This window comes from Antennarius striatus, chromosome 14 (assembly GCF_040054535.1).
Source record: "Antennarius striatus isolate MH-2024 chromosome 14, ASM4005453v1, whole genome shotgun sequence".
NCBI classification, from domain to species: domain Eukaryota; kingdom Metazoa; phylum Chordata; class Actinopteri; order Lophiiformes; family Antennariidae; genus Antennarius; species Antennarius striatus.
Window position 1 is genome coordinate 5,355,264 of NC_090789.1, and position 27,411 is coordinate 5,382,674.

Consider the following 27,411-nt stretch of genomic DNA (forward strand, 5'->3'; position numbering starts at 1 on the left):
GGAGAGTGAGGTGGGTCACCCGGTTGCCAGGAAACGGAGTCTGTGTGTCGCTCATGTTTCACAGACCTGTGCGTCTCCTGTCTCCCTTTGTGTTACAGCAGAGAGTCACCCCTACAGCTGCAACCATCACACAGCAGATGTAGATGTTTGAAGACTACAAAGTGTTTTTAATTTTAAAACCTTTTCCTGACACTAAATCTTTTCACAGCTGTTGTTCGTGGAGCTCCGTGGATGTCAGGATGCAGCAGCTGGTATTGAAGGTCCTCTGTTCCACGGCACTGGTGTTGGCAGCGGTTCCCTCTGTGGAGTCACAGTCAGGTATAGACTCATATTTGTGTAATTATTAGACAGCTTGTCAGCAAGTGCTTTTTTGAAAGCTGACGTCATATAAAAAGGTGACGTCATATAAAAAGTTGCGTGTGAGATTCTGCTTTTTTAAAAAAAAAAACTTTATTTGTGAAATTGCTCTGCTCACTTTTGACCACTAACTGAACACCACACTTGAGATGACTGGGAAATAATTTAGTAGTTAAACTTAAACCGTGACAGGATAATTGTGCATCAACTTCCTTTTTGGTTTTGAGCGAGATGATTAACCACCACTATTAACCCCCCCGCCACCCCCCAGACTGTTCTCAAGCTGAGTCATGTGACCTATGCGTTGGAAACTCCATGCTTAACTTGACAGGCTGCGTCTGGAGGCTTTGCCCAGATGGTGAGACGCGCATGCACGCGCGCGCACACACACACACACACACACGCACACGCACATACACACACACACACACACCAGATGTGTGTGTATGTGATAGTAATCTAATCATCATAGACACTGTAATATAACCTTCCCTAGTTTGTACAAGGTGATTGAATTATTTAGTGTGTCAGGGAGACACACACACACACACACACACACACACACACACACACACACACACACACACACACACACACACACACACACACACACACACACACACACACACACAGAGACATTACAATAGGTGTTCTTTCTGTCTCAGGTGATGACAAAGGCACATGTGTGACTGACGAGGGAAACTCCACAGACATGAACTGCAGAGTGTCTCGAGTGCCTGAGCTGTGCACAGGTAACAGAAAACGCACAAAGCGAACACAGGACGCTTCAATGCAATTTCCGAGACTCTCATCTCATTTGCATGTTTTATTTTCCAGCTGTAGAGACTGTGGCTGAGGGAGGAGGTGATGGTAAAGTGACTTTTTGCTCTCCTGCTTACATCTGATTTCACTGTAAAACCTGGCCAACTCTTCCCTTTCTTTCCTTCCAGGGGATGACAGCAAAACACCCACGCAGTTCTCCCAGGCCAAGTTTGACATGTCCAGTTTCATCGGTGGGATCATACTCGTGCTGTGTGTGCAGGCGGGAGGCTTGTTCGCCATGCGATTCCTCAAATCTAAAGAACAAAGCAACTATGATCCCATGTGAGTTTGCGCACATCTAGACCACTTAAAAATCAGCAGGTGTTTGTCTGACTCAGTGTTAGTGACGTCCTGTTGGTGCGACAGCGACCTCTAGTGGTAAATTGGATAAACAACACCCTAAAATATAGTATGACTGTACAGTACTCACCTTTTTTATTCTTTAAATTGCTTTCAGCTCTATTTACAAATCTTATCCGTCCATCTTGAATTCTGTTTTTGCAGAGAGCAGCCACAATGAAGACAAGATGAAAATGGACCAAAGAGCTGTGACTCCTCAAGTTGTAAATATAGCTTGTTTTTTCTTCTTGCACCTGCTACTTTTAGTTTGGACCATGTGCATACTCATTGAGACTCGGATGTCACGGTTTCTTAGAATATTTAATTGTGTAGTGACTTTATGAGTATGCTGTCATTGTGTTTTATCGTATGTATAGTTCAGTAATGACTTTTTGTAATCATGCCCAATATATTCTCACCAATCTCATATATTTGTCTGCTTAGAATAAACAGGCAGCTAGCTATATCAATGTTTACAGTGTAGCTGTGGGAAAGAGCGATATAATCCCACGTAAAAAGTAGGTCAATCAAGGTCAAGACAACTATTTTTAACTTTTTTCCCCCAGAGCCCTGCAATAGTTAAAATCAGACCCTGAAAATCACAATTGTGTCGATTGCTGTCTGTGTTGCAGGTGTAACTTTGAGAGAGTAATGCCGTATTTGTGCTTGTTATGTCTTTCATTATTTAGCTTGCAGTGAGTTAGTCAGTTACCCTAGAGAGGAATCCTAATCTTATTCTCCTGGAAAAACTCCTAGGAACATAGAAACTTGGTCTTTTAACCCAGAATGAGGTCCAGTGAGGTCCAGCATGGCTTTATACCACCTCTGGGCAAATTTATCATTTGTGCTGAAAATAAATTTGATTTTTATTTATCAGTTTTTGTTTATTAGATTCTTTTTCCTTTCTTTTTTTTTTTTTTTTGGTGATGCCATTAGAATTTCAAACTGTTGAAAAAAAATGATGGAAGCCTGAATAAATGAAGGACAAACATTTTTTTTCTGTCTGCCATGCCTGATCATTTACATGCAAATGTAGTTAATGGAAGCTAATCACAAATTGAGATTGTAACTTGTTGCTTTATGCAAAAAGCAGATTGACGCTGCAAGGGTCATCATACAAACTGGGGTGAGTGTGTTGATGAACAGGAGAGGTAAACCAAAGAAAAGATTAAATTAATTTGGTTGTAGTAGCACAATTTGTAATTTTGTCACCTCTTGAATTGAATTTTCATCCACAATCCTTAAATATTTATTTATCTACCGGTAATTGTCTCCCTGCTGTTTAACCGAACATAATTATGTGTTGCACCCTATTTACTTTCAGATTCTTAGTATAAATTAGGACATACGATGCACAAAACAAACTTTTTTTTTTCTACTAAAAGGACAGAATGCATTCTAATGAGGGAAAGGGGCATCTTTGCCTGGGACCTGTCAGTGCCTAGCATTCCCACTACATGGCACTGTGTGCTACTGGAGGCCTTCTGGGGAGCTGCAGGATTGCTGGTTGGATGCAACAATCTCTGTCTGAGCCAAGCCACAGGATCGAATAATCCCTCACACAAAAAAGGTTCCCCAAATGGGCAGCGTGTGGCTGACGTCCAAGTGTTTGACAAAGAACAGGACTGAATACCGGTCTTTTCACTCTGAATTTACCATCCCCCAGTAGCCAGGCAGAACGACAGGAAGGGACACACATAACCAAACACACCTTAGGCTGGAGTAGACTTCACATGCTGCAGGCGGCTTACTCCTCTGCAATAAAACACGTAAAAGATCTTGTTCACTAAGTGTGTGTGCGCGTGCGTGTGCATGTGTGTGTGTGTAGGTGTGTGTGTGTGTGTGTGTACATTCTTGCTCACTAATGGGTGCAGCTATGCGTGGCCTCATTGTGGGTCTGAGTGTGTGTTTAGCAGGTGTGGATAATTTCCAGGAGGAAAGTTACATCCCACCTCCACCCAGTCATTTGGTAAAACATCCGCGTGTGTGTGTGTGTGTCTGTGTGTGTGTGTGCGTGTGTGTGTGTGTGTGTGCGTGTGTGTGAGAGAGAGAGGCATATCATACAGTATCACGCACGTGATACCAAACGCGCGCACACGCACACACACGCACACACACACACACACACACACACACACACACACACACACGCACACACACACACACACACACACACACACACACACCCTTCGTATATCTCTGTTTGCAGCTGATTGCAGCTCCAGACTGGACTATCCCACTAATGGTGGTGGGCGTGTCCATTACGTCACACTCCGTCCTCCACAGGCTCGCGACACAGGACAGCGCCTCGAACAACTTTTGACAGATGGAACTGGAGGAAGCTGTCAGGTAAGGTGAAACTATTTATGTACACATTGATTTAATTTCTTGTTTGTCTGCTTTCATGAGTATGAAAGGAGGGAGTTTAAATTTTGTGCCATAAAGAGAAAAAAAAAAAGCGGCGACAGGTGTTCTTTCTCTCGCGGTGTTTTCATGATGGAAGTGCTGCGTAAACCTTATTCGTTAAGTAAAACTTAATAGATAAAACAACAACTGCTTTAACTAACTTACTTTATACGAGTACACACCTTACTAACGTGTTATTATCAATTAATATCATTTTGTCACGTACGTCGTAGTGTGGTAGCCTGTGTCTGGGTTCTAATGTCTGTTGATAACTGTTGTTATTCCTTGCTTGATATCTTGTTTGCCTAAACGCTAACCACCTGCACAGGACAGCAGGCCGTTTGCGCATGCGCGAATTACATCAGAGTAGGTAGCCTCCAGGCTGTGAGCGCACACACACACACACACACACACACACACACACACACACACACACACACACACACACACACACACACACACACACACACACACACACACACACACACACACACACACACACACGCACAATGGATACTGTCTGTCATACAGTTGCGCAGCAGGTTTATTGTTTTTAATTAAAAAATAACTTCATGTTCCTCGAGCATTATTTCTTTTCAGAGCTTTTGCATTGAGAAATTCATTAAAGCAGTTGTAAATACAGGATAAATCAGACAAAATACAGGTCTCGTGCACTACATAGTATAATAATCATTATTATAATTAATTCATACATTTAAACAAATCTGTGAAAGATTTAAAAAAACAACAACTCCCTGGATGCCATTGATTTTTGCAACATGTGACAGCAGGCAGATAGCAGTAAGACAGTGCTTCATTTTGAGGGGTCATAGGGCAAACAGACTGATAGTGAGCAGAGCAACAGTAGATTACATGTTTAAATTCTAGGTCCAGTTTTCTTTTCCTATTTATGTTACTATAATGTTATAACTAAGTGCCACATACATTTATATATGGATGATACCAGCAGATGGTCTGCAACATCTCCAAGCTGCACTCACAGCAGAAGTATGTAAGCTTTTATAAAAATAAACTACCAATCAGAGCCCATTTGTTTCAATCAAATATAAGTTTATATTTTTCTCTCCAAAGTGAAATACTGTACATAATTTACATGTCTGGCTGACTAACTCACATTCTAAAACCTTACAGTCAATATTTTACAGAAATTATAACAAACATGTATTTTTGTAATTAAGCAGCGTTTATTTTATTATACTTTTAAGACTGATTAAACTGTTTTTTTCTGTTATGGCTTATGGAGATGTGATTTATAGACATACCCATGCGTCTGCTCTTCGGTCTTCAGATACTATTTATCACCCTGTTCTCAGGTTTATTACTCACAGAGCTTATAGCACTCATGATTACACCCTGTGTTAAAAACTGCGTGATAGACATGATAGACAGATGATGCATTTATTTCACAAAGATCTTTTGTCACATCTATGCTATATTTATCCAAGCGCAGCCTAATGTCTCACTTATATCATGTATGTTTTATTGTTTGGGGTTTGTTTGGACATTTCTAACTATTACAGTGATTAAAGATAGTGGTTTTGCTTTTTCAGGGATGGAATTGAAGCAGATTCAACCTACTCTTGACTTGAGCTATCTTACAGAAGAGGAGCAATCCACCATCCTGCAGGTCTTGGACCGTGACTTGGACTTGCGTCTTCTGGATGAAGGACGCGTAAGGTCAGAGGTGACTGCTTATCATTTTTAGGTACTGGTTTTGTGTACAAATGAGAAAAATAAAAAAGAGAAGCGTAAAGTGAACCTTCCTTTGACGGGGAGCAAGACACTTTCAAATCAGAGGAATGTGATTAGTTTTTAAAAAGGGATCTCAACAATTGTGTTATTTTTCTCACCAATTTAGTGAGAAAAATATCAGATCATGGTAAGAAATACCCATCACCCAAGATAGAGGACAAATGATGAAATGTGTTGAACTAAACCCAAAAGTTATGACATTCTTGTATTTAAACAATTAATTATTGGGTGTGTATGAAACACTCTCTTGTAATATTGCAGTAAATTGAGTGACCAAAGTGACAGTTTCTGCCAGTAGGAAGTTTTTGTTGTTTGTTCTATAACATGTTCCAACTTGCCAACAATGCAGAACCCTCGAGCAGACAGTGACCGACCCCCAATGTCTGCGCTCCTTTTCGGGTGCGTGGTTTGCGGAGGAGCGCAGCAAACGCCACAACACTTGGTCAGGCAGCGACCTCATCCACGCCTCTATACGCCTCCGAAAGACTAAAAGCAGAGGTCTGCTTTCAGTTCACGCATCACTATTACAGGCCTGTACGGCTGTTTTTCTACTGTTATGAGGCTAACCTATTGATGGCTCTGTTGTTGTTTCCATGGTAGCAGATCAACCGCTTAAGGGATTGTTCAATGGAGAAACAGAAGAAATCTCCAACAACAGCGACACCTCTCCTGAGGCCGAGGGACGACTTAAGGACAGCAAAGAGGAGAAGAATGGAGGGTGAATGGAAGTCGCAAGAAAATCATTATACTGAGTTTGCTTTGAATTTTCCTAAAATCTTCTTTCTGTTTTCAGGATTCAAGGAAGTTCTAAATCTGTGCCCACATCCCGAAAAAAACATTATGCAGGAAAGGTCTGTGTGCTCGAATCGCTTTATGTTTTTACCATCATTAAAAAACAAACGTTTCATACAAATAATGTCAAATTTTAGGCTCTCCAACATGGAACAAATTCAGTGCCGTCAAAAGGTATGAAAGTTCCCTCCTATGTCTGTTACCTCTCTTGGTGCCTCTCAGTATTATCATTAACTCACCTCTCTGCTCATAGGATGGAGAAGTCACTGCCTGGCAGAGGAACGTGAAGTGAGTAGAACCGTAGTTTAACGTTACAGTCCTGATCATTCAGGATTACAGGTGTCCTATACCTAGCTCTAATGCTAAGGTATCTGTCCTGTAAAACTAAGGGCATGAGCACGTCCATCCATATTAATGTGGATCATCTGCAGCAACAACAGAAAACATATTCATATTCAATTCAGAAGAATGAATCCATTATATTCAGACTTCTAACTTGGAATCTGGAGAACAGTTTACAATATACAGTAGAATAAGTATGTAATGCAATGACTGAGAATTGTGTGTGTGTGTGTGTGTGTGTGTGTGTGTGTGTGTGTGTGTGTGTGTGTGTGTGTGTGTATGTGTTGATTAGGACAACTTTGACAGTCACAGTGGCGACAATGATTCTTTGAGCAGCAGCCTGACTGAGCCAGAATCACTCGGTCTGAAACCCAGCAGCTCCACCAGCAGCCTTCATTCCAGCTACACGGTATGCACACATACTGTACACACACACACACGCACACACACACGCACACACACACACACACACACACACACACACACACACACACACACACACACACACACACACACACACACACACACACACACACACACACACACACACACACACACACACACACACACACACACTCATGATCAATCACGTTTGATTAATTGCCTATGCTGTGACGCAAAATGACTCAGTTCCAGACAGTGACGCAGGAGCTTTGCGTATGTGTTGCAGCTCAGTGGAAGCATGATGAGTCTGTTCAGCTCGGGGGATTTTGATGCTGTGGAGGTGAGGGGCCGCATCCAATTCCTATTGGTTTACGACATTCAGGCGGAGGAGCTGCGCATCAAAGTGTTCTGCTGCGAGGACCTTGCCTCAGCACGCAAGAACTGCTCTGACCCGTAAGTGACATGACTGTGAAAAGGCATCTTGCAGCCACAAGAGGCGAGTTTGAAATCATTTGAAAATGTCTGTCTGTGCTTTTCACAGATACGTCAAGGTTTATCTCTTACCAGACAAGTCACGTCACAGTAAGAAGAAAACATCAGTGAAGAAAAAGACACTGAACCCAGTCTATAATCAGATGCTCACAGTGAGACGCTCTCATTTGCATATTAAATACAAAGTCACACTTCACAGCATCCCTCCATCTGTTCCTCCACATGTACTGCAGACATTTATCTCTCCTGTCTCTCAGACACCCTTTGAATAATCCATCCTTTCATGTGTTGCCTGATTCTGGTTCATAATTGACAGTATAAAGTACGGATCGGGGAGCTGCGGAGCCGGACCTTGAACTTGTCCGTGTGGCACTCGGAGCCCCTGGGGAGGAACGTGTTTCTGGGAGAGGTGGAGGTGTCTCTGAGCCTCTGGGACTGGACCTGCACTGATCCGCTGTGGCAGGATCTGCAGCCACGGGTATCTGAGAGTGCACATGAATGAATCCTCTGTATGCAAATACACCATCATGTGGTAGCTCAGACTAGCACAAGAATTTGAATACTCCAGGACAAATATTTATAAGAAAATCATGCTGCCCAAATTTGCATTTATTCAGCATCTGTGTTTGTGTGACAGCAGCTTTGAGGACTTTGTTGGAGACACATTAAAACAAAGACGAGTGTCTCTGAGAGGTCTCTGAAAGCTGGAGGGAGACAAAGATGTGTTGTGAATTTCAACTAAGGTTTTATGTAATAATCTGTCCCTGCTTCCTTGCTGCTGCCTCCCTCCCCCCTTGCTTTTCCTTCGTTTTTCTCCCCATTACCTCTTCTCTACTTATTATCTGTTTTTCTTTTTTACCCCTCCTCCTCTTTTCCCCATCCCAGGTTCATCTGAGTCCAGAGACCGTTAGCAGTCGTGGGACCATTATCCTCTCTATCAAATTCATCCCAGATGGATCTGAAGGTGAGCGGAGAACACACGTCATGTATTCATGTTGTGTTCTATCTCAATCACGTGTCTCATACACGCGTGTTTTAAGGTGGTGGCCTCCCTCTGACAGGAGAGCTTCATATCTGGATTCGGGAGGCTCAAAGTTTGATGTCCTTCAAAGGAGGCCCTGTTGACTCCTTCATTAGGAGGTGAGTCAGCTCTGCTGCTCATTTCGTGTTATTCTGTCATCATTTACTCACTGTGGCAGAAATCGCATTTGTTTAACAGAAAATTTTAACTTCTCTGGAATTTTTTACCATTCACCTTTTCATGCATATTCATGGTTAATTCATTTTAGTCCACTTCAACATGTAAAGGTAGAATCATTGATATTTTGTATTCACAGCAGTTCAAAAAATTATAATTACTGCGGTGACTCCTATGTTTGAGATCAGCAGGTGTCTTTGGCATTTTGGTAAATGGAGGCGTGGCTGAGTGGGAGTGAGAAGTTACTTATAATGTACATTTTAGAAATATTAAAAAAAAGGAAGAAAAATATTCCAATTCCAAAATTGAAAGCCAATGAATGAATATCTGAATAATTTTATATTTTATAGCCCTTGAAGTCCTTCTTTGAAAAGTATCAGACAACTTAGATTGCCTGTTTCAGATTCTTTCAGCTTGTTGTTTTGGTCATTCTACATCTTGAACCTGATGGAACTGGTGGTGGCTAAAGAACCAATCCCCTCCTTCAGGATTTGGTGGAGACATAAAAACAGTTAAAAGAGGAGTGAATATTACATTTTTCCATGTTCGCCACAAACACAAAAAGAGAATGATAATGCTGCTCCATTTCTTTCTGGGTGTGTCATACTGGAAATGTTTGCTTCAATGTTTGACATACCAAATTAACTGTTTAGCAAACATGCACATGGTCAGAGTACAGAGGCACTTATTTGATGACAGAGCATTTGTTTGAACCCGTCATCTGTGTATGTGTACTGTATACCATCAGTATCGTCAGGTAAAAACATAATATACTGTATATCATCATTATCTGCGCCCGATCAGCTACATCCTCCCGGATGCCAGTCAGCAGAGCGGTCAGAAGACACGGATGGTGAAGCGCTCCGTCAGCCCTGCCTTCAACCACACTATGGTTTACGATGGCTTCCACAGCAGCGACCTGAGGGAGGCCTGCGCCGAGCTGACCGTCTGGCATCGTGAAGGGTTAAAAACACACATCCTAGGAGGGATTCGTCTGAGCTGTGGAACCGGTGCGTGTCTCAGTCCTCACCGCAGTCACTTTCCAAGTTTCCACCCTGTCATTTATTCTCTCAGCCCTACTATAGTAGCTAAAAATGCAAACAACACAAAAGATCCTCTGATTGGCTGGTCCATTCAGGCCTCCTATACAAACACGGAATCAGGTACAACAAGATCTTATGTTTTTCAAATGTAGAGACATGTGGATTACACCAGTCTCTGTCTAACTTTTCATACATTTCACAGAGTATGAAAACATTACAGATATCAAGACCTATGCTGTCATCATCAAATATGGATATTTGGTTTAAAAGAGGGAAGATGAGTCATTTAAGGTACTCATCGTGATGAACTAAAGAAGCAGAACAAATTCCTACCTTGTACTCTAAACTGCAGCCTGTATGTCGATTTCAGCTTCAGAGGATGTGACATTAAAGACTCGTTAGTTATTTTCATGGTCAGGTCAGTTTTGTAGACGTGCCATAAAACCAGTTTTATCCTTCTTATATAATTGTGTTTTGGTGAGGTATGATGACAGTGCGTTTTGTCTTGTCACCATTTCAGGCATTTCAGATGGTCCTGCTATCGGACCGAGTTAATGTGTGGGTCAGCAGAGAGCCTCTTGTAGTTCACTGTTAAATATCTCACATTGTGTTGGAGGCTGTTGAAATTCAACACAAAAATGGCAGCAAGGACCAAAGCTGGTATCACATTATACAATCTGAAATGTTGTAAACTTGTATTATTGAGAGAGTAGGGCTGCTCTCTGTAGTCTCTAGAATTTCTTTGTTGTCACTACATTCAGCTTGGGGACTGATTACTCACTTTGAGTATGAGGAATCATGTAGGATTTTAGGCTGTTTGTAGAATCATTTATTTCTCCAGGTATGTTTACACTGAAAGCTGTAGAAGAAACTTGATTTCCTTTCCCAGCAGCAATGTGTCTTGCAAAATTTACACAAAGGAACACGGATTAACACTGTGTGCATATGAGCAGACCGTGATCATTTGTCGGAATTGTCTTCATGGCTTCATTTAGATGTATGGTTAGGTAATACCTTCAATATAAATACTGCATACGTATTTTTTTGTTGTTGTTTGCAGGTCAGAGTTACGGCGAGGACGTCAGCTGGATGGACTCCACAGAGGAAGAAGTTGAGGTGTGGACCTCAGTGATCAAAGAGCCAAACCGCTGGATCGACGCAACGCTACCAGTTAGAACTAACCTCACACGTCGGGACCAGTGACACGCTTCGTGCACAGAGATGCATTCCTGTGCATTCATATCATTGTTGGAGTTGGAGAGCACTCAGCAAAGTTAAAGGCATAATATGCAGAACGTAAAACAGTGATAGAACATACTCTCAGAAAGCCCACAGACATCACTAAGGGATTCTGGACATCACCAGATTAGTGGTGTGTTTCCCATCAGCCAATGTGCTTTGGAACGTGACCTCCATAAAACACATGATCAAACAACCTCCTCATGTGTAAAATGGGCCATACAGGCTATATGCATGACATCACATTTTACATCATCATCATCACATCATTTTTGTCAGCCTTCTCATTGCAGTCAAAACCAACATTCTTCAACTTCATTAAGTTGCCAACAGTTCCTAGCATCACGTCTATATTCTCACTTAAGAGCCGCAAACATCAACGCTGCTGTGTGTGAACGTGTCTCCATATTATAGCAACAAAACATCTGTGCAAACCGGTCACATGCAGTTAGGATATTCATTGGAGTTCTCGTCAATTTAATTTCACCATCAAATCTAGCCAGCAAACCCAACATCAAAGATTTTGATTTTGATTTTTGTATGTTCCTTGCTTTACACCTGGCTTGACCTCTGTTGAGTCTCCAACTAGCTGTAACTCTGAATCTTGGGATTTCAAACACCAACTACAGCATATATTGCCTTTAATTTGTCACGATGATACACATATACATACTTGTTTATTTCTGTTTCTCATTCATACTGACACACAAACACACATAGGGGAGGCAGTAGTGGTGCAATATTGTGAAATAATGGTATAAATAAAAATAAGGTACAATTTTTAGTTTTGAAACCAAATCGATCTATATTTCAAAGGTTTTACTTGAACGTTTCAGATCAATCCGCATCTCGTTTGACAGATTTGAATTTGTAATCTCTTGTACTTTATTAAGTTAATATCAATCCAGCACTGATTAAATCCTTTGTTTGTCTTAAGTGGTTTAACTGAAACTATACTGTATATCATGGGATTGTTTCATAAAAACTCTCAAACTCTTTGGAATAGGCCAGAAATAAAAAATAAAAATAAGCTCGTTATTTTGTGTTCTAACTCCTTATGATTATCTCTTTTAATGTAACGCCAGTCGTAACTTGACACCAGAGTAATACCTGTAATTATAATTACTGGAATAATTGTGAGTAAATACTAAAATGCTGCGCTCTGTGGGGGAAGGGAAGCAGAGGTGGCGCAAACTCAGAATCTTGACATTTATCAAATTGTTTTCTTTTCAGCATTTGTGCAACATTAACATTAAGGGAGGCTGAATTCACGGCAAGACTCACTTCCTGCTTTTAGAAAGGTTTATTTTAAGCTACCAAACGGGGTTTGTTGCGTGACGTCATCAGTATTCGACAGATAAGGACAGTTCTGCCTGGACGGCTCTAGCCGACAACCTTAGCATCGTTAGCTTCTCTCCTAGACTACGCGTTGAAAGCCCCACAACAATTCAATAAATGTAAAAAAAAAAATGGAGGTGGGAAATTAACTTAAACAAATTCAAATTAAACAAACGAAAACACACATCTTCATTGCCTTTTAAAATTGTGTTAGTTATTTCACAAAGATCTGCAAGCCTTTAAACTAGGCTACGTGGGTGCCATGGCAACCAAGTATAAACAAAACTCCCGGAGGACTCTTGGGCCTAGCGGCTCAGCGAACAACAAATATGTCGGAAATATCTGCTATGAGCAGAAAACTGATTCAAACTGTGGCGGAAACAATCTCAAAACAAGTGGAGCACTGTGAGTATTCAGTTCAACCCAACATACTATATTATAGGTTACGCTAGAAAATGTCAGACAGCTAATACTGTGCTGCTATTTTATTGACTCCAGTCAGTAAAACAGAGATTGAGTGTCTAATCCGAGAATATAAAATCCTGCTGGGAGAGCCTACGGTCCCCGGGAGGGCAGTAAACGGCCTGGACAGAGGGAAGTTCAGGAGCATGCTGCATAACATGTTTGGAATGACCGACGATATGATCATGGATGGAGGTACTGTTCATTGACATTCTAAATACTTGACTAATTTGTTTCATTACTACTAGATTTATTATGTTCCAATTTTTGGTAACCTGTAGAGTCTCTTAATGGTTCAATTTGTGTTAGTCTTCAGGACATTTGACAAAGACAACGACAGCTTTGTCAGTATGAATGAATGGATTGAAGGACTGTCTGTCTTCCTTCGAGGGACCTTAGATGAAAAAATCAAATGTAAGCACCTATCCTTCACAGAAAACCTTTAGCCTGGCTAATACTTGTACCTCTTTTTAACACTCCCCTCTCTTGAACGGCTCAGACTGTTTTCATGTTTACGACCTGAACGGTGACAACTACATCTCCAGAGAGGAGATGTTTCACATGCTGAAGAACAGCCTTGTCAGACAGCCCACAGAGGAGGACCCGGACGAAGGAATAAGAGACCTGGTGGAGATCACGCTGAAGAAGATGGTGAGGGCACTAGTGGTGCTGACAGATTCCCGCAAACATCTACACCTTCATGCTTTCCATACCACCTCCCCCTCAAACACATTTTAGTTTTTCGAAAGCACATCATTTTGAATTTATTTCATCTTTCATTTTTCTAGGACCATGACCACGATGGCAGACTTTCTTTTGCTGACTTTGAAAAAGCAGTGAGAGAGGAGAATCTATTACTTGAGGCTTTTGGGACCTGCCTTCCTGACTCCATGGTAATTATGAATTTAGTTTCTTGACAAGTTGCAATAACTTCCATTTCTTGATTAATCTGTTAGTCTAACATACTGTTATTTCTGTTTTCAGAGTATTGAGACATTTGAACAGCATGTATTTCAGGTGGATATACTGTAAAAATCTTATTCATCTGGATTGCCACCTATATTTCAAAATCTGTAAATAAAAACAAGCAACTAAAAACAACGGAGAGTTTTTTTTAAACATATTGGTAAAAATAGCAGTACAATAGCAGTATCGTCTCTTGGTTGATCAAATGCGACGACGTGGCTTCAACTTTTTCTCCACTGGTTTGAGATCAGGACGCGATTCCACCTGAGAAACATGGCAGAACTGATTTTATTGACATTACTAAATATCATAAATCATTAAGACTATGCTTGAGATTTTGTTTTACTCTATCAAAAGATCAGATTTAAGGCTACCTGCTTCATTGTGTTCCTGATCAGGCTCACAGTTGTGTTCAATGACTCATCCTCCATGTCCACCTTAGATGGTTCTGGTAGCTTTGGCCCAATAAACGGTTCACTGTTTCTTGTCACATCCGTCAGTGAGCAGTCTACAGCCTCCTCCATCTTGTGTTTCCTGTTCTCCATGTGTGTATTCCGTGGAACAAATCTGACTGTGGAGGACTGATTTGATGTCCGTTTGTGTTCTGCCCCTGTGTCAGCAGAGGTTTGACTGGAGCTTGAACCAGGCACTGGCTGTTGCTCCTTTGTGTTAGTTATAGCATTGTGTAATGTGCCCATTTTATCCTCCGTTGGTGGAGTTCCGTGTGGATTTTTATTTCCATAATAATTCAATTCCCTTGGAGGTTGAGGCAGTAGAGGAAAGCTTGAATAATGGCTAATGTGTGGAGCCTCTCCCGTTGCATCATGCTGAGAGGTTTTAGTACTGGTTATGGCAGTCTCTGATGTGATGTTTGCTTCTGATGATGTGGACTCCTTGTTAACAGCTTCCTCCTGTTGCTTTTCTCTTGCTTTATAACAGAAAAAAAAACAATCTCAACAAAGTGTTCCTGATCAGGGTCAATTGCTATTCCAACGACTAAACTACAGATTCAATTACTGGTACATTAAATTTAAAGATCAGACAATAGATTAAAGCCCATATTGCACTGGCATCGTGCTCAGAGTGTCCCCCACCTCTCGCCAGCAAGTCAACTGGGTTAGGCTCCAACAACCCCCGCAACCCGCCTTGAGCAGAACAAGCAGTAAACAATGAATGTGAATGAATGAATAAACAATAACTAAACATCTACTACAACTGCATATGAAAAATGTAAGAGCTTGTGTTGTCTCCAATGTCTGATTTTTATTTGTTCACAACATATTAGGATGTAATTCTGTGTAGGGTAAATCTTAGGCCAACTATCCACAATGTTGTACTGCTATGTGCAAGTCAATCCGACCTGGATCTGATGGGTTGAAATGCATCTTTTGAGAGTGGCGAAATGTTTCAGGTTTTTAGAACAGTGATGTTCATAGTTCCCTGAGTACTTTCCAGTTTATATTATAAACGTACCTATATTCTGGACAGCCCTGATCACATATCTCCGCCTGTCCTGCAGCTTCATCTTGATGTCTCCTACACTCTCATACTCTGGTACGTAGCAAACGTGCAGCACACCACCGAAGAAACTCTTCTCATCCATGTGTCGCTTGGCTGCCCTAAAATGACAACATTCAAGCACAATTGTTCAGTAATTCTGTTTAAGAGCGGCTGGAATGTAAAGGACACCGTGAGTTTCATCCTGCACCTGGCACTGGTGAGCTTCTGAAACTTAACCAGGTAAACTTCCGTGAACTCCTCAGAGGGATACTCGTCCAAGGGTCTGTACTCCTCCACGGCTCCATAAAGGGCACACAGTTGGATCAGTTCCTCCATCACTCCAATAGCTGGGACCCCTTGGATCATTAGGTATCGAGACTCTAAGTTGATGGTGTACACCTAATGGAACCGGACACGTATGATGACAACTGCTCTAAAACGTAATAATAACAATTTATTTCTATAGTCAAGGGTACATTTATTTTTATCACACAGTGATAACTCCTCGAGTTGAGAGTTACGCTGTCTCCTAGCTTAGGTTATGTTTTAACCTGACCGATACTTCGTGTCTTCTTACCTTAACAGCTTTCGCTTTCCTTCCATCTCTATATTTTGGTCGAGAAATGCATACTTTCTTCTGTTCGTGGTGTTTATAAACCTCTGGGACAACCCAACAACCCGAAGCCTTCCTGTCTGGTGCCGCCATCTTTGAGGAAGTAATTTTCCAAGTCTCAAGTTTCAAAATAAGAGCTTTACCCTGTCTAGAATACTAATTTCCCCTTCATGACCGCTTACTGATATTTTATTATGAAAACTATCCTGGCTCGGTACCTGCTGCTCTAGTCTAGCTGGGTGCACACAGAATACATCGATTGACGACGACGCGGTAACACTTTCGCAGACACCTATTGGGTTTATATATGTTGTCAAGGCTATGTTTACACTATGTTTAGTAACCAGGGTATTCAACCTGTAACTGTTGTTTTTAATAACTCGAAAAACTGTTTTCTTCACCTTACCTCGAAGTTAACGTCCCATCTTTGCCTGACCGAGGTACAGTAAGTTAGCCGTGTTAGCTATATTGCTGTCAGTGCTGTAGTTTTTGGAAGTCCAATTTTATTAGACTTTTAGAATAACACAGTTTCGTCAAAAGTTACTTTGCATTGTTTTTTCATCGATTGCAAAATACTTATGGTTCAGTCCATGACCACGTGCTCAGAAAAGAGTTGAATAATATCAGCAGTAGCCATTCATTCTCATAACATACCAGGTAACAGCAGGTGTAATCAGAAAGAAATATAGCAACACATTATTCTCTTAAAAATTGTTTCTCCTGTGTGCTTGGCCAGTTTGTGCAGAGAAGTATTGTCTCAATACTTTTGTGCGACGTCTGAAGTCAGTAATCAAAATAGATTTTCTGGTGCAAGTTGGGCTAACTAACATTGTTAGACCATAGTGTTCTCACATGAAGATGTTACATGCAAATAAAATCAGGTCTTTACAAGTTTAATGAGAAGAATTTGTCAGGTGGATAAAGAATAATATTGCTACAATAAAACTCAATATTCCTGTCTTAAGAACCAGGCTTTGGAGCTGTCCTGGGGCCATGGATCTCCAGTTTTCCTCAGTTGGACTCTCAGCAGAACCTCCTCCAATCAAGAGAGTCATAAAGTGGAGCTGTGTCGGCAACTTGGAGAAAAGCTAGGCCTTCAAGATGGAGAGCAGGTTTGTCTCCATAGAAAACAAATTGCCCTAGCCTCTGTGTCATACCAAATGCTCCTTAGCGATAGATAGTTGAAGTCCTTTGACAGTTTAAACTTTGAACTGTTGACTTACAGTTGTGTGGTTTCTCACAGGGTTTTCTGAGACCGTGTCACCAGATCTCATCAGTTCATCAAGTGTTTGTGGAGCCTCTGACATGTGATGACTGGGAAATCTTGGTGGGTGATCATTATGACTGGAATATTATACTCAAATAAAAGTGTTGTAACTTGATCAAGTCATGTAAAAGCAGAAGTGATGTGTAAACACTGCAACAGGTACACACATCACTTTTGAGCTGCAAAGTAAAGAGTCCACCATTCACTGAGAATACGCTCGGGATAACTTTGTGACCCATGATTACAGTAAACAATAATTCATTACCTGTGTTCTGTGACTGATCTCAGGAGCTCCACAGTGCTGCACTGGAGCAGCGGCTGTTGGATCAGATCCGAGTGGTTTTCCAAAACGCTGTGTTCCCTGTGTGGGTGGAGAGCCACATAGTCATCTACATCCAAATAGGTTAGACTTCATACAACAGTTGTTGTTTGTCTGTAGCCAACGGTCTGTTAAAACTATGCTGTCTTTCTTAGAAACAGTGAAACACGTGGGGAAAAGACACCAAACATGAACTCTGATGCTGTATAGATTCTGTTTCTGTTTGAAAGACATCCTTATGAACAAAAACATTATATAATAATCCTTGGCATGATTTTTAGTGTTAATTCTACTAAATTAAGAATTTATTCAGCTTCTTTTGTTTAAATATACTGTAATGCATTTGTCACAGAAAGCATATTAATGAACACAGTATGATCTGTTTTTAACTCAGCATCCCTTTCACCATCTGTGCCATATTGTCGCCTGGAGCAGTTCACTGAACTAGTTGTTTCTCCGAAGAACCGCCTGGGAATTTCCAACCTGAGAGGTTCTCCCATGAGAAGCGGAAAGAAGCAGAATTTTCAAAGAGAGCAAAATATGGAATGTTCTCCCTCGTCAGGAGAATCATTAGAAAGTATATCACCTGTTCATCAGAGCCACCAATGGGGTGGCATAGCTGACCTTAAGAGTATGCTGCATTATATGATGAAGGGTACCTACGACCCAGTTCAGAAACCACCACCTGTACCTGACATCCCCGCTGTCTTCACAGACTCTATCTACAGAGTGTGTGGTGCACCTCCAAGTTCTCTCCGCACAATGAGCCATGTGGCAACTTCCATGATTCACATATTTCCTCTGAGCCACAGATCGAACACTGGGTTTACTGGGGGACAGTCTTCAGTGACTTATGGCTTGCTCTCCAAAGTTCACTCCCCCAAAGAAAGAAGGGACAGAGCCAAAAAGGAAAAGGAGAAAAAGAAAGCAGGAGATGCTAAAGCTGTGGGTGCTGCTGCTGCGAATGAGGGAGAGGAGATGAAAGCAGAGGAGGCTATGGTGGTCAGGGTGGTCTGCCATGATTTTGCAGGAAAGGAAAGATGCAACAATGGAGAGATCCACAGTGGAAGAGTGTGGGTGAGTGTGTTGTTTGATAGGATCCTGTGAGACAAACTGTGGTTCTTTTAAAGCAGCTCAGACCTCTGACTCACAGCTGGTATAAATGGTGTTTGTAGATTCCTCAGCCTCTGGCAGTCAGGTTGGACATCCTCCCACATTCATCCGTCAGAATTAAGCCAGTCAAATCAACTGTCAAAGTTGCCTCCTCAATTTGCCTGCAGCCCCTACAACAACCGGTGAGTCCTGAAGTAGCCATATGTACACATAGATAAGGGATTTAATTCACCTTCAGATCACTTTACTGCTAAATCTGCTAAATGTTTAATCTACCCATTACTTTATGTGAATCCTGATGGCCTCTGCTCAGCCTGAGGAAGGTGATGAGGAGATACGAACAGCTTTCCTCGACTGGCTGCACATTCAGATTCACGAACCTTTAGCCTGTCTGACGCCACGGTCTGGAAACGTCCTCCTACACGGAGACGATGGTGATTCATTTCTCTTTTACAAGTTGTTTAACAAGCACACTGATGGTTATGAAAAATACTGATTATCAAAGAGGAGTATTGTTATCCTTCCACTTTTTATCTTCCAGCAAAATTAGAGCTGTCTTTGACTGTGTTGAAACCGGAAACAGAGAGCGATCCTCCTGACCAGCTGTTTTTACTGTCACCTGCTGTCATCCAGAAGGAGGACATTCAGGTAGAGCCACAAATGTCTTTAAAGGGGCTCAAATAGTCAAATGGATGAACTGAATGCCATTCTTCTATGCATAACTGGTTCTGAAACCTTTTATGGTCTTCCTATGCTTTTAAAGTAGCTCTCACTGAGAAAGATGTTGAGTCATTTAATGCAGGTAATGCGTTCTCAGGAGAATTATTTGACCTAGATCTGGGGAAACTGAGGATTGTAGGGATCATTATGTCATCATTAAGATAAATAAGCACACTTTGGAAAAAATTAAGATGAAAGGTTGTTCAAATAATTTTCCTCCCCGTCTCCAGATTATATCAACATAGATTTCACACGAGCCTGCTCAGATAAAAAGACAAAAAAAGGATATACTTATGTATGTGATCTCCCTACAAATCATTACTTTTGGAGATTTTATAAATTTGTGGATTATTATAGATATTTCTTTGTCACACAGTGATTTCAAAAGAATATGTGACGTGTATATTAAAACCTACAGGTCAACAGAGAGCTGGTTGCTACATCAGCTATGAAAACCACGACCGAAATGACCGAACCGGAGCTGCCCTCCCTCAGTGTGCTTGGGTAAGAGTGTAGCCTGTGAGGTTTTTAATATGAAACCTTTTCCAGCATTGATTTTTGTCCCTAATCTTTATCCTTCATCTGTCCTCAGTGGTGTCGATGAGCTCGCTAGTACTGGATTTGAGTTTATCTCCCACAGCCTTCTGGGTAGTCCCCTTTCACAAGAGCTTGGCACTGCTGGGCGGGGACTCCAAGGTGGAGCTTTGCTCATCATTGGTGCCAAGGTATCTGTTTGTACAACAACAGCCATAGTAGCGCTGATAAGACTGATATTCCACTCACTCACCGTGTTGCTCTCCCCTCACAGGGAAGTGGAAAGAGCGCTCTGTCCCGAGCTCTCTGCCGAAAAGCCAGAGAACATCTTGATGCCCATGTGGAGGTGGTGGATTGCAAAAAACTACAAGGTTAACAGACGCTTCATGAACAGACATGTCAAAGAAAGCTAGTTAAATGTATTTGAGGGAATTTCTTTCTCTCTCCTCAGGTAAAAGGGCAGAAAAATTGAGACAGATCCTGCAGGATGTTTTTGAAGAGGCGGAGTGGAGGCAGCCTTCAGTCGTTCTTCTGGATGATTTGGACTACATCAGTGGGGCACCAACTTCACCAGAACGTGAGCAGGGCCCCGAGGCGCTGCTACAGCTGCACATTGCTCAAAGTAAAGCATTACATCATTATTTGTGTCTGTGTGCGGGGGGGGCATCTGATTTTATCTGTAATTATAGACGCCGTAGGCTGACTGCTCTCGTGTGTCTGCAGGTCTGAAGGATGTGGTGGATGAGGTGATCTTGTACTCCAGCCTGGTGTGTCTGATCATCACCAGCCAGAGTGAACATTCCCTGCATCCCTCCCTGACCGAGGTACAGGGGTCTCACTTCATTCAGGGCTTCGTTCGCATCCAGCCCCCAGACCAGGTTAACACACAGTTTACACGCCTGCGTACACAACGGTTCAGATGAACAGGTAAAGACACCAGATATGCTGTTTGTGATTGCCTGCAGGCTCAAAGATCAGAGATCCTGCGTCATGTGATCCTAAGAAGAGACCACTTATTGGAGGAGACGCTGCAGACTCTAGACCTGCCAGCTGTGGCCAAGGAAACTGAGGGCTACACACCCGAAGACTTGGTGCTACTGTTGGAGCGCGCCATTCATGCCAACACCGCACACCGGCGACACAGCGATCGGGGTACTGAAGGCTTTGGTTACTATGACGATAAACACGCAGCCGTTGTGTGTTAATTCATTTTCGCATGTTTGTTCCTCCTGTCCCTCAGGCGTGTGTCTGGCATGGAGGGACTTCGAGCAGGCGCTCAAGGGATTCACACCTCCTTCATTGTGGGGAGTTGACCTCCACACTCCAAGCGAAGTCGGGCTGGAGAGAGTAGGGGGGCTGAAGGAGGTGCGGCAGCAGCTCATGGACACCATACTGCTGCCTGCTAAGGTTGGAATCAGTCAGGAAATCAAGTCAATCTGTCAAAGTAAAACCCATTTATTGTCCAGGAAGTTCATTGTCAGAAATTTTTTTGAAAGCTTTTGAATCACTTCCAGGAGATTTTTTTTTTTACTCTGACTGCAGATGTTTGGTTTGTTACAGTATCCCATCCTCTTCTCTAATCTTCCCATCCGTCATCACTCTGGAGTCTTACTGTATGGAGCTCCTGGAACGGGGAAAACCTTGCTGGCCAGAGCTGTGGCCAAAGACAGCGGTATGAATTTCATCGGCATAAAGGTAGGCTGGGCTCAGGTTCTGGTGGTCTGTGCTCCTCTTCATCAGAACCACCCTTCAGTGATACAAGATTTTTACCTCTGCAGGGACCTGAACTTCTCAGTAAATACATTGGAGCCAGCGAGCAGGGAGTCCGCAATGTCTTCCAGAGGTGAGTGTTTTTACACTTATAACATACATCAGACTATAATCAATACTTTTAATGCATGACAGCAAATATCAAAGATTTGGCTATTCCATATATGGAAATAAAGTGTTATCCTGTGCTGTGTTTGCGTCAGGGCTCAAGCTGCCAAGCCGTGCATCCTGTTCTTTGATGAATTTGACGCTCTGGCTCCCAGGAGGGGCCACGACAACACAGGGGTCACCGACCGTGTGGTCAACCAACTTCTCACCCAGATGGATGGGGTGGAGGGGCTGCAGGGTCGGTCATAATGCACGGTGTTGCATCTCATGAGTTCTGTATTCTGTATGCTGGCTATTAGCATCTCCTCATGCCAATCTTTAATGTTTGTGTGTGTAGGTGTGTATGTGCTTGCAGCCACCAGCCGTCCAGATCTGATCGATCCGGCCCTGCTGAGACCTGGACGACTGGACAAGTCCCTCTGCTGCCCCCCACCTGACCTGGTGTGTCTTGACTGTTCACGTCTTTTGACTCAGGAGAGGTTGTTCCTGTTAAATCCAAAGATTAACAAGCTCTGGCCTCTGGTGTCACGTTACCAGGAAGATCGGGTGGAGATCTTGAAAGCTCTGAGCATCGGCATCGTTCTGGCTCCGGACGTGAACCTGGAGGAGGTCGCAGCAGCGACGACACAGTTCACCGGGGCGGACCTGAAGGCGCTGCTCTACAATGCCCAGCTGGAGGCCGTCCACGCCGGCCTGGGCCCCAGCATTCCACAGGTAATCCATAATATTCAGGGACCGTTTCTTTACCTCAGGCTAAAAACAGGAGTGCAGGGATCTATCATGATGACTGCTAGTTCCTGCAGATTATGAACAAGCTGATATTAACTGATATTAACTCATCCATACTGTGTGAAACCTAAAACTGAAATGCTAAAACACAAAAATGAAATAAATATGGTGTGTATATGATTTTTTTCAGTGAAAGTTTTTGGACTAAGGTACAATAGTACCTTGAGATACAAGTTTAATTCGTTCCGTGACTGAGCGTGTAAGTCAATCTACTCGTATCTCAAAAAAAATTCCCCATTTAAAGTAATTAAAATAATTTTAATCCGTTCCAGCCTTGTAAAAAAGTCCCAAACCCCTCAAAATGTAAAAACAACTAATACAGTCATACATACCTTGCAATTAATTAATATACAGTAATTTCTGGAGTACTGAGCACACCTCTCTATGAGCATTTAAAATTTTTTTTAGCAGTGCCTGTAACACGGCAGTAAAACACCGCTTCCGAGTCCAACCACTATATCAATTCATTGATACTGTATTTCACTTTTCACTTGTGTCTCAAGGTACTTCTGTACTTCTAAAAGCCTGCATGCAATCCGGCTGAGAGTAGATCCTCATGGATAGAATATCATCCATTAGCATACTGTAAGCAGTGTATTGTAAGCAGTTTAACACTAATGTAGAGACTTCTGTGTGGTTGAGAGTGATCTTTTAAAGTAAAAACGTTATCTACGGAAATTAAAATAATCAATGGAATAATCGACTGCACTAAAAAAAAAAAAATCAATAGATGTATTAAAGGCTTATGTATCTAAACCTTTCCTGTTTCCGGGTAACGATCAGGAGCTAACCTTGGAATCAGAAAGCGACATAAGTCTCTCCTCCATGATCTTCCCGAACAACGGCAGTGGCTCAGATGATTCTGTGGGGGACGGAGATCCGGCTGGGGGTCTGGAGCAGCCCATGGTTCTTCTGGAACCGGGCGAGCTTCAGGAACAAGATGACAAACATGGTGGAAATGTGTGGAGGCTCTACTTTGGAAGCTCCTGTGAATCAGAATCGAGGAATTCACCGATTTCCGGACTGGTGAGGAGTGTTTTCTGTCTCATTTACATTCTGGGCAACATCACACAGGTGATGTGATGATACTATCCACACTGTTCTGCAGTGATAATACATATTTACACATGTAGTGTTCAGAACACGAACACAGGCTTCTGAAACCTTGCAATCCCACATGCAGCGATACGAATCAGTCGCTTAGGAACAGTTGTTTCTCTTATAATTTGCGCCTTTGGCTGCTTCCTCTCCTCCGCCTCCCTTGACAGAACTCACAGAGCGTCTCCGGTCCCGCCTCCACGACCAATGATTTGACGAGAGCATTGGTGTGTGACCCCGGCAGCTCACTCCCGCCTGCCTACATGTCCTCTCTGCGGAGCGGCTATGAGGAACTCAGCCCGGAGCAGCTGGAGCGTTTACAGCAAGACATCAATAGCATCAAGAGCAACTACAGGAAAACCAATGTGAGTGACGCCAACGGAGGAGTACTATCACAATCCTCCTGTATCCCCCATTATTTGGTATTGTATTTCCTTTATGCGCCTCGGTTCATTCATTCTGTTAAATATTGACTTTAAAAACAGCTCATTGTGTGTCTGTATAGGAGGAGTACGTCCGGGTTCGTTCAGCCTCCAGCCAGCCGGGCCTGCTGCTGTCTCTGACTCACATTAATTCTGCTCTGGCTGCGACCAGACCGTCTCTCAGCAAAGCCGACTGGAGCAAATACACAAAGCTGTGAGTACAAGGACACAAAACCAGGATGTGTCTTTGATCGTTTCAGGTGGTTGTGGAATGCATGAAGCTCAAACTGAGGTTTAGAGTCTCATTTATGGGGAGGAATTCAAAGCTTTTTTGGCAAACTGTCGAAAGCTATTAGCCATATAGCAGTTAGAACCATTATTATAATCAGTCTCACAGTAATTTTTGTGAAATCACTAGAATTACAGCTCAGCCAGGGGCAGAGAGATTACACATGTAGTTACTGACTCATCACTCATGTGTCAAGTTGTTGGTGAAAAAAAAAAAAAAAAAGCCATGATGAATATTGAACATCCTTCTTTGAATCACATGACCCTTTTAAACCTGGTCTTTTGTATTTTTCTATGTCAGATGTGACACGTAAGTGCACCGCTTTTAATACGTTTCTTTTTTTTTTTTAAATTCCAGTTATGAAGCGTTTGGCGGCGGAGGAGACGAGAAATCTCTTCATTCAGTCACGTTTAAACCTGGACAACGTGTCACTTTAGCTTGATCGGAATGGACACACCTAATTTTCTTTTCTTTTTTTAAGTTAAACAATTATATAATCATCATTTCACAATGCATTCAACAGTTCCAGGACATCTGAAGATAAATTGTTTAGAACATTTCCTACTGATAATTAAAATGTAATTACTGTACATAGGTGGAAAAGATTTAACTGTCAGAATTAAACCTGAAATCCTAACAAAGCTTTCTTTTGCTTTCATTGTTTTCTGTTTCTCGCCACTGGATGGAGACAATTTTCTTGATTTTATGACCCCGTCTAAACCTGAGCGCTCAATGCTAATATTTTTATATTATTCTGGTATTTTTTTGGATTTAGTTTTACTAGCATGGCATTGAATTTTGTTGTTTAGAATTAGAAGATCCTAAAAGACACGCAAGTGTTCCTGATCATACTCAGAGGTTGTCAACATCAGTCACAATATTTGAAAGGAATTTAAACAGTATGTGCCAGACTAATCTATATTTTAGAGAAGAAGAAAAACAAAAGAATCAAAGACAGCATCTGTTGTGCCCAAGATAGAAATAGTGAATCAAAAAAACAACTTAAAGTCACCACTCTGGTTTTAAACCTTGCATATAGAAGATTTACGCCGCTCCAACTCTGGACCTACTTCAGATTCCTCCTCTCAGACAGTATTTTCTTTTTACAGCACTGTACCTCCTGTCATCCTACGTACTGTACTCTGGCAGCTTCTGCAGAGGTAAATATAGACACACTGGTCTGGTTTTTGCCGGCATCAGTCTGGTCCCAATCGGCATGATGCAGCATGAAGGATGACTTTCTCTTTTTTTCCTTCTCTTCACACCTGTGATGAGACAAACACGACAAATTGTTGCTCCGGGAAAATCCTTGACAAGGACAGCAGCCAATGAGACCTACAGCCTTCAATTAAATCAATTCACTCATTGTAAATTGCGCAAGGGGGACAGAGCATGATGGGATGGATTGACAGCAGCACCGGCTGGGAGGAGGAGCGGTTGGAGGATGATCCCGCCACCGATCGGGCGCGTTGGTCCTGCTGGCAGCGGGGGTAATCACTGAGATTTATTGGACATCCCATCGGTCCTCAGTACATCATCATTCATCTTTATTCCCTCCACGTCTTTCTTTATCAATACCAGACAACCCAGAACACATGGTGAAAAAAATAAGCATCAATTAGAGGTGCAAACCCGGTGTCTCCAAAACACCCGGCGCAAAGTTCACCTCATTTATCTCCAACATGAAGACAAACCTCTTCATCTCCCCCACAACTCCTCATCGGATGCACTTGTTCTTCAAAGCCGTCACAAAATGATTCACGATCTTCAGTTCACAACAAAGCATCCGTCCATTTAACAACATCAAGAGGTGTCAGCCTTCACCAGAATTAGATCCCGAGCGACGCGGAGGAGAACAAAACACCCGCATGTGACATGTTCACTCGGTGAGACGGCTCCTCACCGAATTAGAACACACACACACACACACACACACACACACACACACACAGTTTCTGCTCACGAGTGTTGGAGAGTGAACAGAAGGGAGATAAGTGACATAAAGGGAACAGCAAGAAAAGAAACCATCGGATTGGGGTTTGACCAACATGCGGATCAATTTAGTTTGGTTCGATTTCGTCTTTTTCTCCATAGATCTGTTGTTTCCTGGTGAGAAAAAAAAAAAAGATAACAAAAAAGTAGAGACAAGTGTTCTTTGGAACAATTAGAAGACAAACACGAGTTCTCGGTGAAGAATTCCCCCCCAGTTTGCAGTTTTTGACATGTGAGAAGAAAATAGTTGGAAACATAAATAATTCTGTATAGAGAGAGGAGTTTGGGTTTCCGACAGTGAGACATCGCTTTTGGAACATTTAAAGCCAAACTGGAAGAGATGCAGAGATTTAAAAAAAAAGTGGACATCCATAAATGCATTGATGCGACTGGAAGTTTGTGCTGAGACAACTTCCTCTGGGTCAAACACAATACTGGAACTTTGGAGTGTCAAATTCTCCTTGGATCAAACGAGCTGTTTCGCCGTCGTGCGCAATGCGCCCCGACAGACTCTCGTCTTATTAGAAATGCATCAGTTCCGGTGCGCCTGTACGCCGCTTGTAAACGCTGATTGACTGCAGCAGTCTCTTCAATAAATCACCAAAATGACACGACAGAAGAGATTCAAATTCATCTCTGGGGCAGGTGAGATTAAGCAACTGTCGGGGCGGGATTGAAATCACTTTACGCGTGGTATCTGTTTATGTAAATTACAGCTTCCCTTGGTTCGGAGGGATGATCTCTGTCTGGGTTAATGCAATCATTTCTCCCCACTAATCCCCACCCCACCCCACCTCATCCTACCGGAGGTTCTGCTGGGGGAGGGCAGCCAACGATCCAAACGAAGCGACGTCATCCTGACTCCCCGCGCGTAAAGGCGCAAAGATGGATGGCTCGCTCCGAGTGCTCTCGAGCTGTACCTGT

At 42.4% G+C, this 27,411-nt stretch overlaps 5 protein-coding genes across 9 annotated transcripts; 4 read left to right on the forward strand and 1 right to left on the reverse strand.

Moving 5' to 3' along the window:
• Positions 1–1,555, forward strand: cd164l2 (CD164 sialomucin-like 2). Its single transcript, XM_068333704.1, has 6 exons — positions 1–318; positions 629–715; positions 1,023–1,109; positions 1,195–1,227; positions 1,308–1,461; positions 1,546–1,555. The coding sequence occupies exons 1-6, from the start codon at positions 144–146 to the stop codon at positions 1,553–1,555; spliced, it is 546 nt and encodes a 181-aa protein (XP_068189805.1). The 5' UTR covers positions 1–143.
• A 2,206-nt stretch (positions 1,556–3,761) lies between these two features.
• On the forward strand, positions 3,762–12,783 carry sytl1 (synaptotagmin-like 1). 3 transcript variants are annotated; one of them, XM_068332405.1, is made up of 15 exons: positions 3,762–3,867; positions 5,496–5,622; positions 6,047–6,195; positions 6,301–6,415; positions 6,491–6,548; positions 6,627–6,663; positions 6,743–6,777; positions 7,124–7,240; positions 7,502–7,668; positions 7,757–7,859; positions 8,024–8,185; positions 8,593–8,671; positions 8,748–8,847; positions 9,710–9,915; positions 11,009–12,783. In XM_068332405.1, the coding sequence occupies exons 2-15, from the start codon at positions 5,498–5,500 to the stop codon at positions 11,149–11,151; spliced, it is 1,596 nt and encodes a 531-aa protein (XP_068188506.1). In that variant the 5' UTR covers positions 3,762–3,867; positions 5,496–5,497; the 3' UTR covers positions 11,152–12,783. The 3 variants fall into 3 exon arrangements, with proteins under 3 accessions (XP_068188506.1, XP_068188508.1, XP_068188505.1); XM_068332407.1 differs by having other exon boundaries at positions 6,298–6,415; positions 8,769–8,847; positions 11,009–12,782; XM_068332404.1 differs by having other exon boundaries at positions 6,298–6,415; positions 11,009–12,779.
• A 13-nt stretch (positions 12,784–12,796) lies between these two features.
• clxn (calaxin) lies at positions 12,797–14,146 on the forward strand. Its single transcript, XM_068332409.1, has 6 exons — positions 12,797–12,930; positions 13,024–13,182; positions 13,297–13,401; positions 13,487–13,638; positions 13,776–13,880; positions 13,972–14,146. The coding sequence occupies exons 1-6, from the start codon at positions 12,855–12,857 to the stop codon at positions 14,017–14,019; spliced, it is 645 nt and encodes a 214-aa protein (XP_068188510.1). The 5' UTR covers positions 12,797–12,854; the 3' UTR covers positions 14,020–14,146.
• On the reverse strand, positions 14,087–16,159 carry rbm48 (RNA binding motif protein 48). The gene is made up of 5 exons (XM_068332408.1): positions 16,031–16,159; positions 15,662–15,852; positions 15,427–15,572; positions 14,328–14,881; positions 14,087–14,217 (listed from the first exon to the last, which is right to left on the reverse strand). Exons 1-5 carry the CDS (start codon positions 16,157–16,159, stop codon positions 14,155–14,157), a joined length of 1,083 nt encoding a protein of 360 aa, XP_068188509.1. The 3' UTR covers positions 14,087–14,154.
• A 151-nt stretch (positions 16,160–16,310) lies between these two features.
• On the forward strand, positions 16,311–25,171 carry pex1 (peroxisomal biogenesis factor 1). 3 transcript variants are annotated; one of them, XM_068332403.1, is made up of 24 exons: positions 16,311–16,506; positions 17,032–17,178; positions 17,310–17,393; positions 17,622–17,736; positions 18,047–18,729; positions 18,828–18,947; positions 19,079–19,199; positions 19,307–19,413; positions 19,904–19,989; positions 20,078–20,210; positions 20,294–20,390; positions 20,471–20,641; positions 20,743–20,897; positions 20,985–21,171; positions 21,260–21,426; positions 21,580–21,714; positions 21,798–21,862; positions 21,993–22,135; positions 22,235–22,338; positions 22,435–22,611; positions 23,470–23,712; positions 23,955–24,149; positions 24,290–24,420; positions 24,853–25,171. In XM_068332403.1, exons 1-24 carry the CDS (start codon positions 16,399–16,401, stop codon positions 24,935–24,937), a joined length of 3,759 nt encoding a protein of 1,252 aa, XP_068188504.1. In that variant the 5' UTR covers positions 16,311–16,398; the 3' UTR covers positions 24,938–25,171. The 3 variants fall into 3 exon arrangements, with proteins under 3 accessions (XP_068188504.1, XP_068188502.1, XP_068188503.1); XM_068332401.1 differs by having other exon boundaries at positions 22,235–22,611; XM_068332402.1 differs by having other exon boundaries at positions 20,743–20,843; positions 22,235–22,611.
• Positions 25,172–27,411: the final 2,240 nt, after the last annotated feature.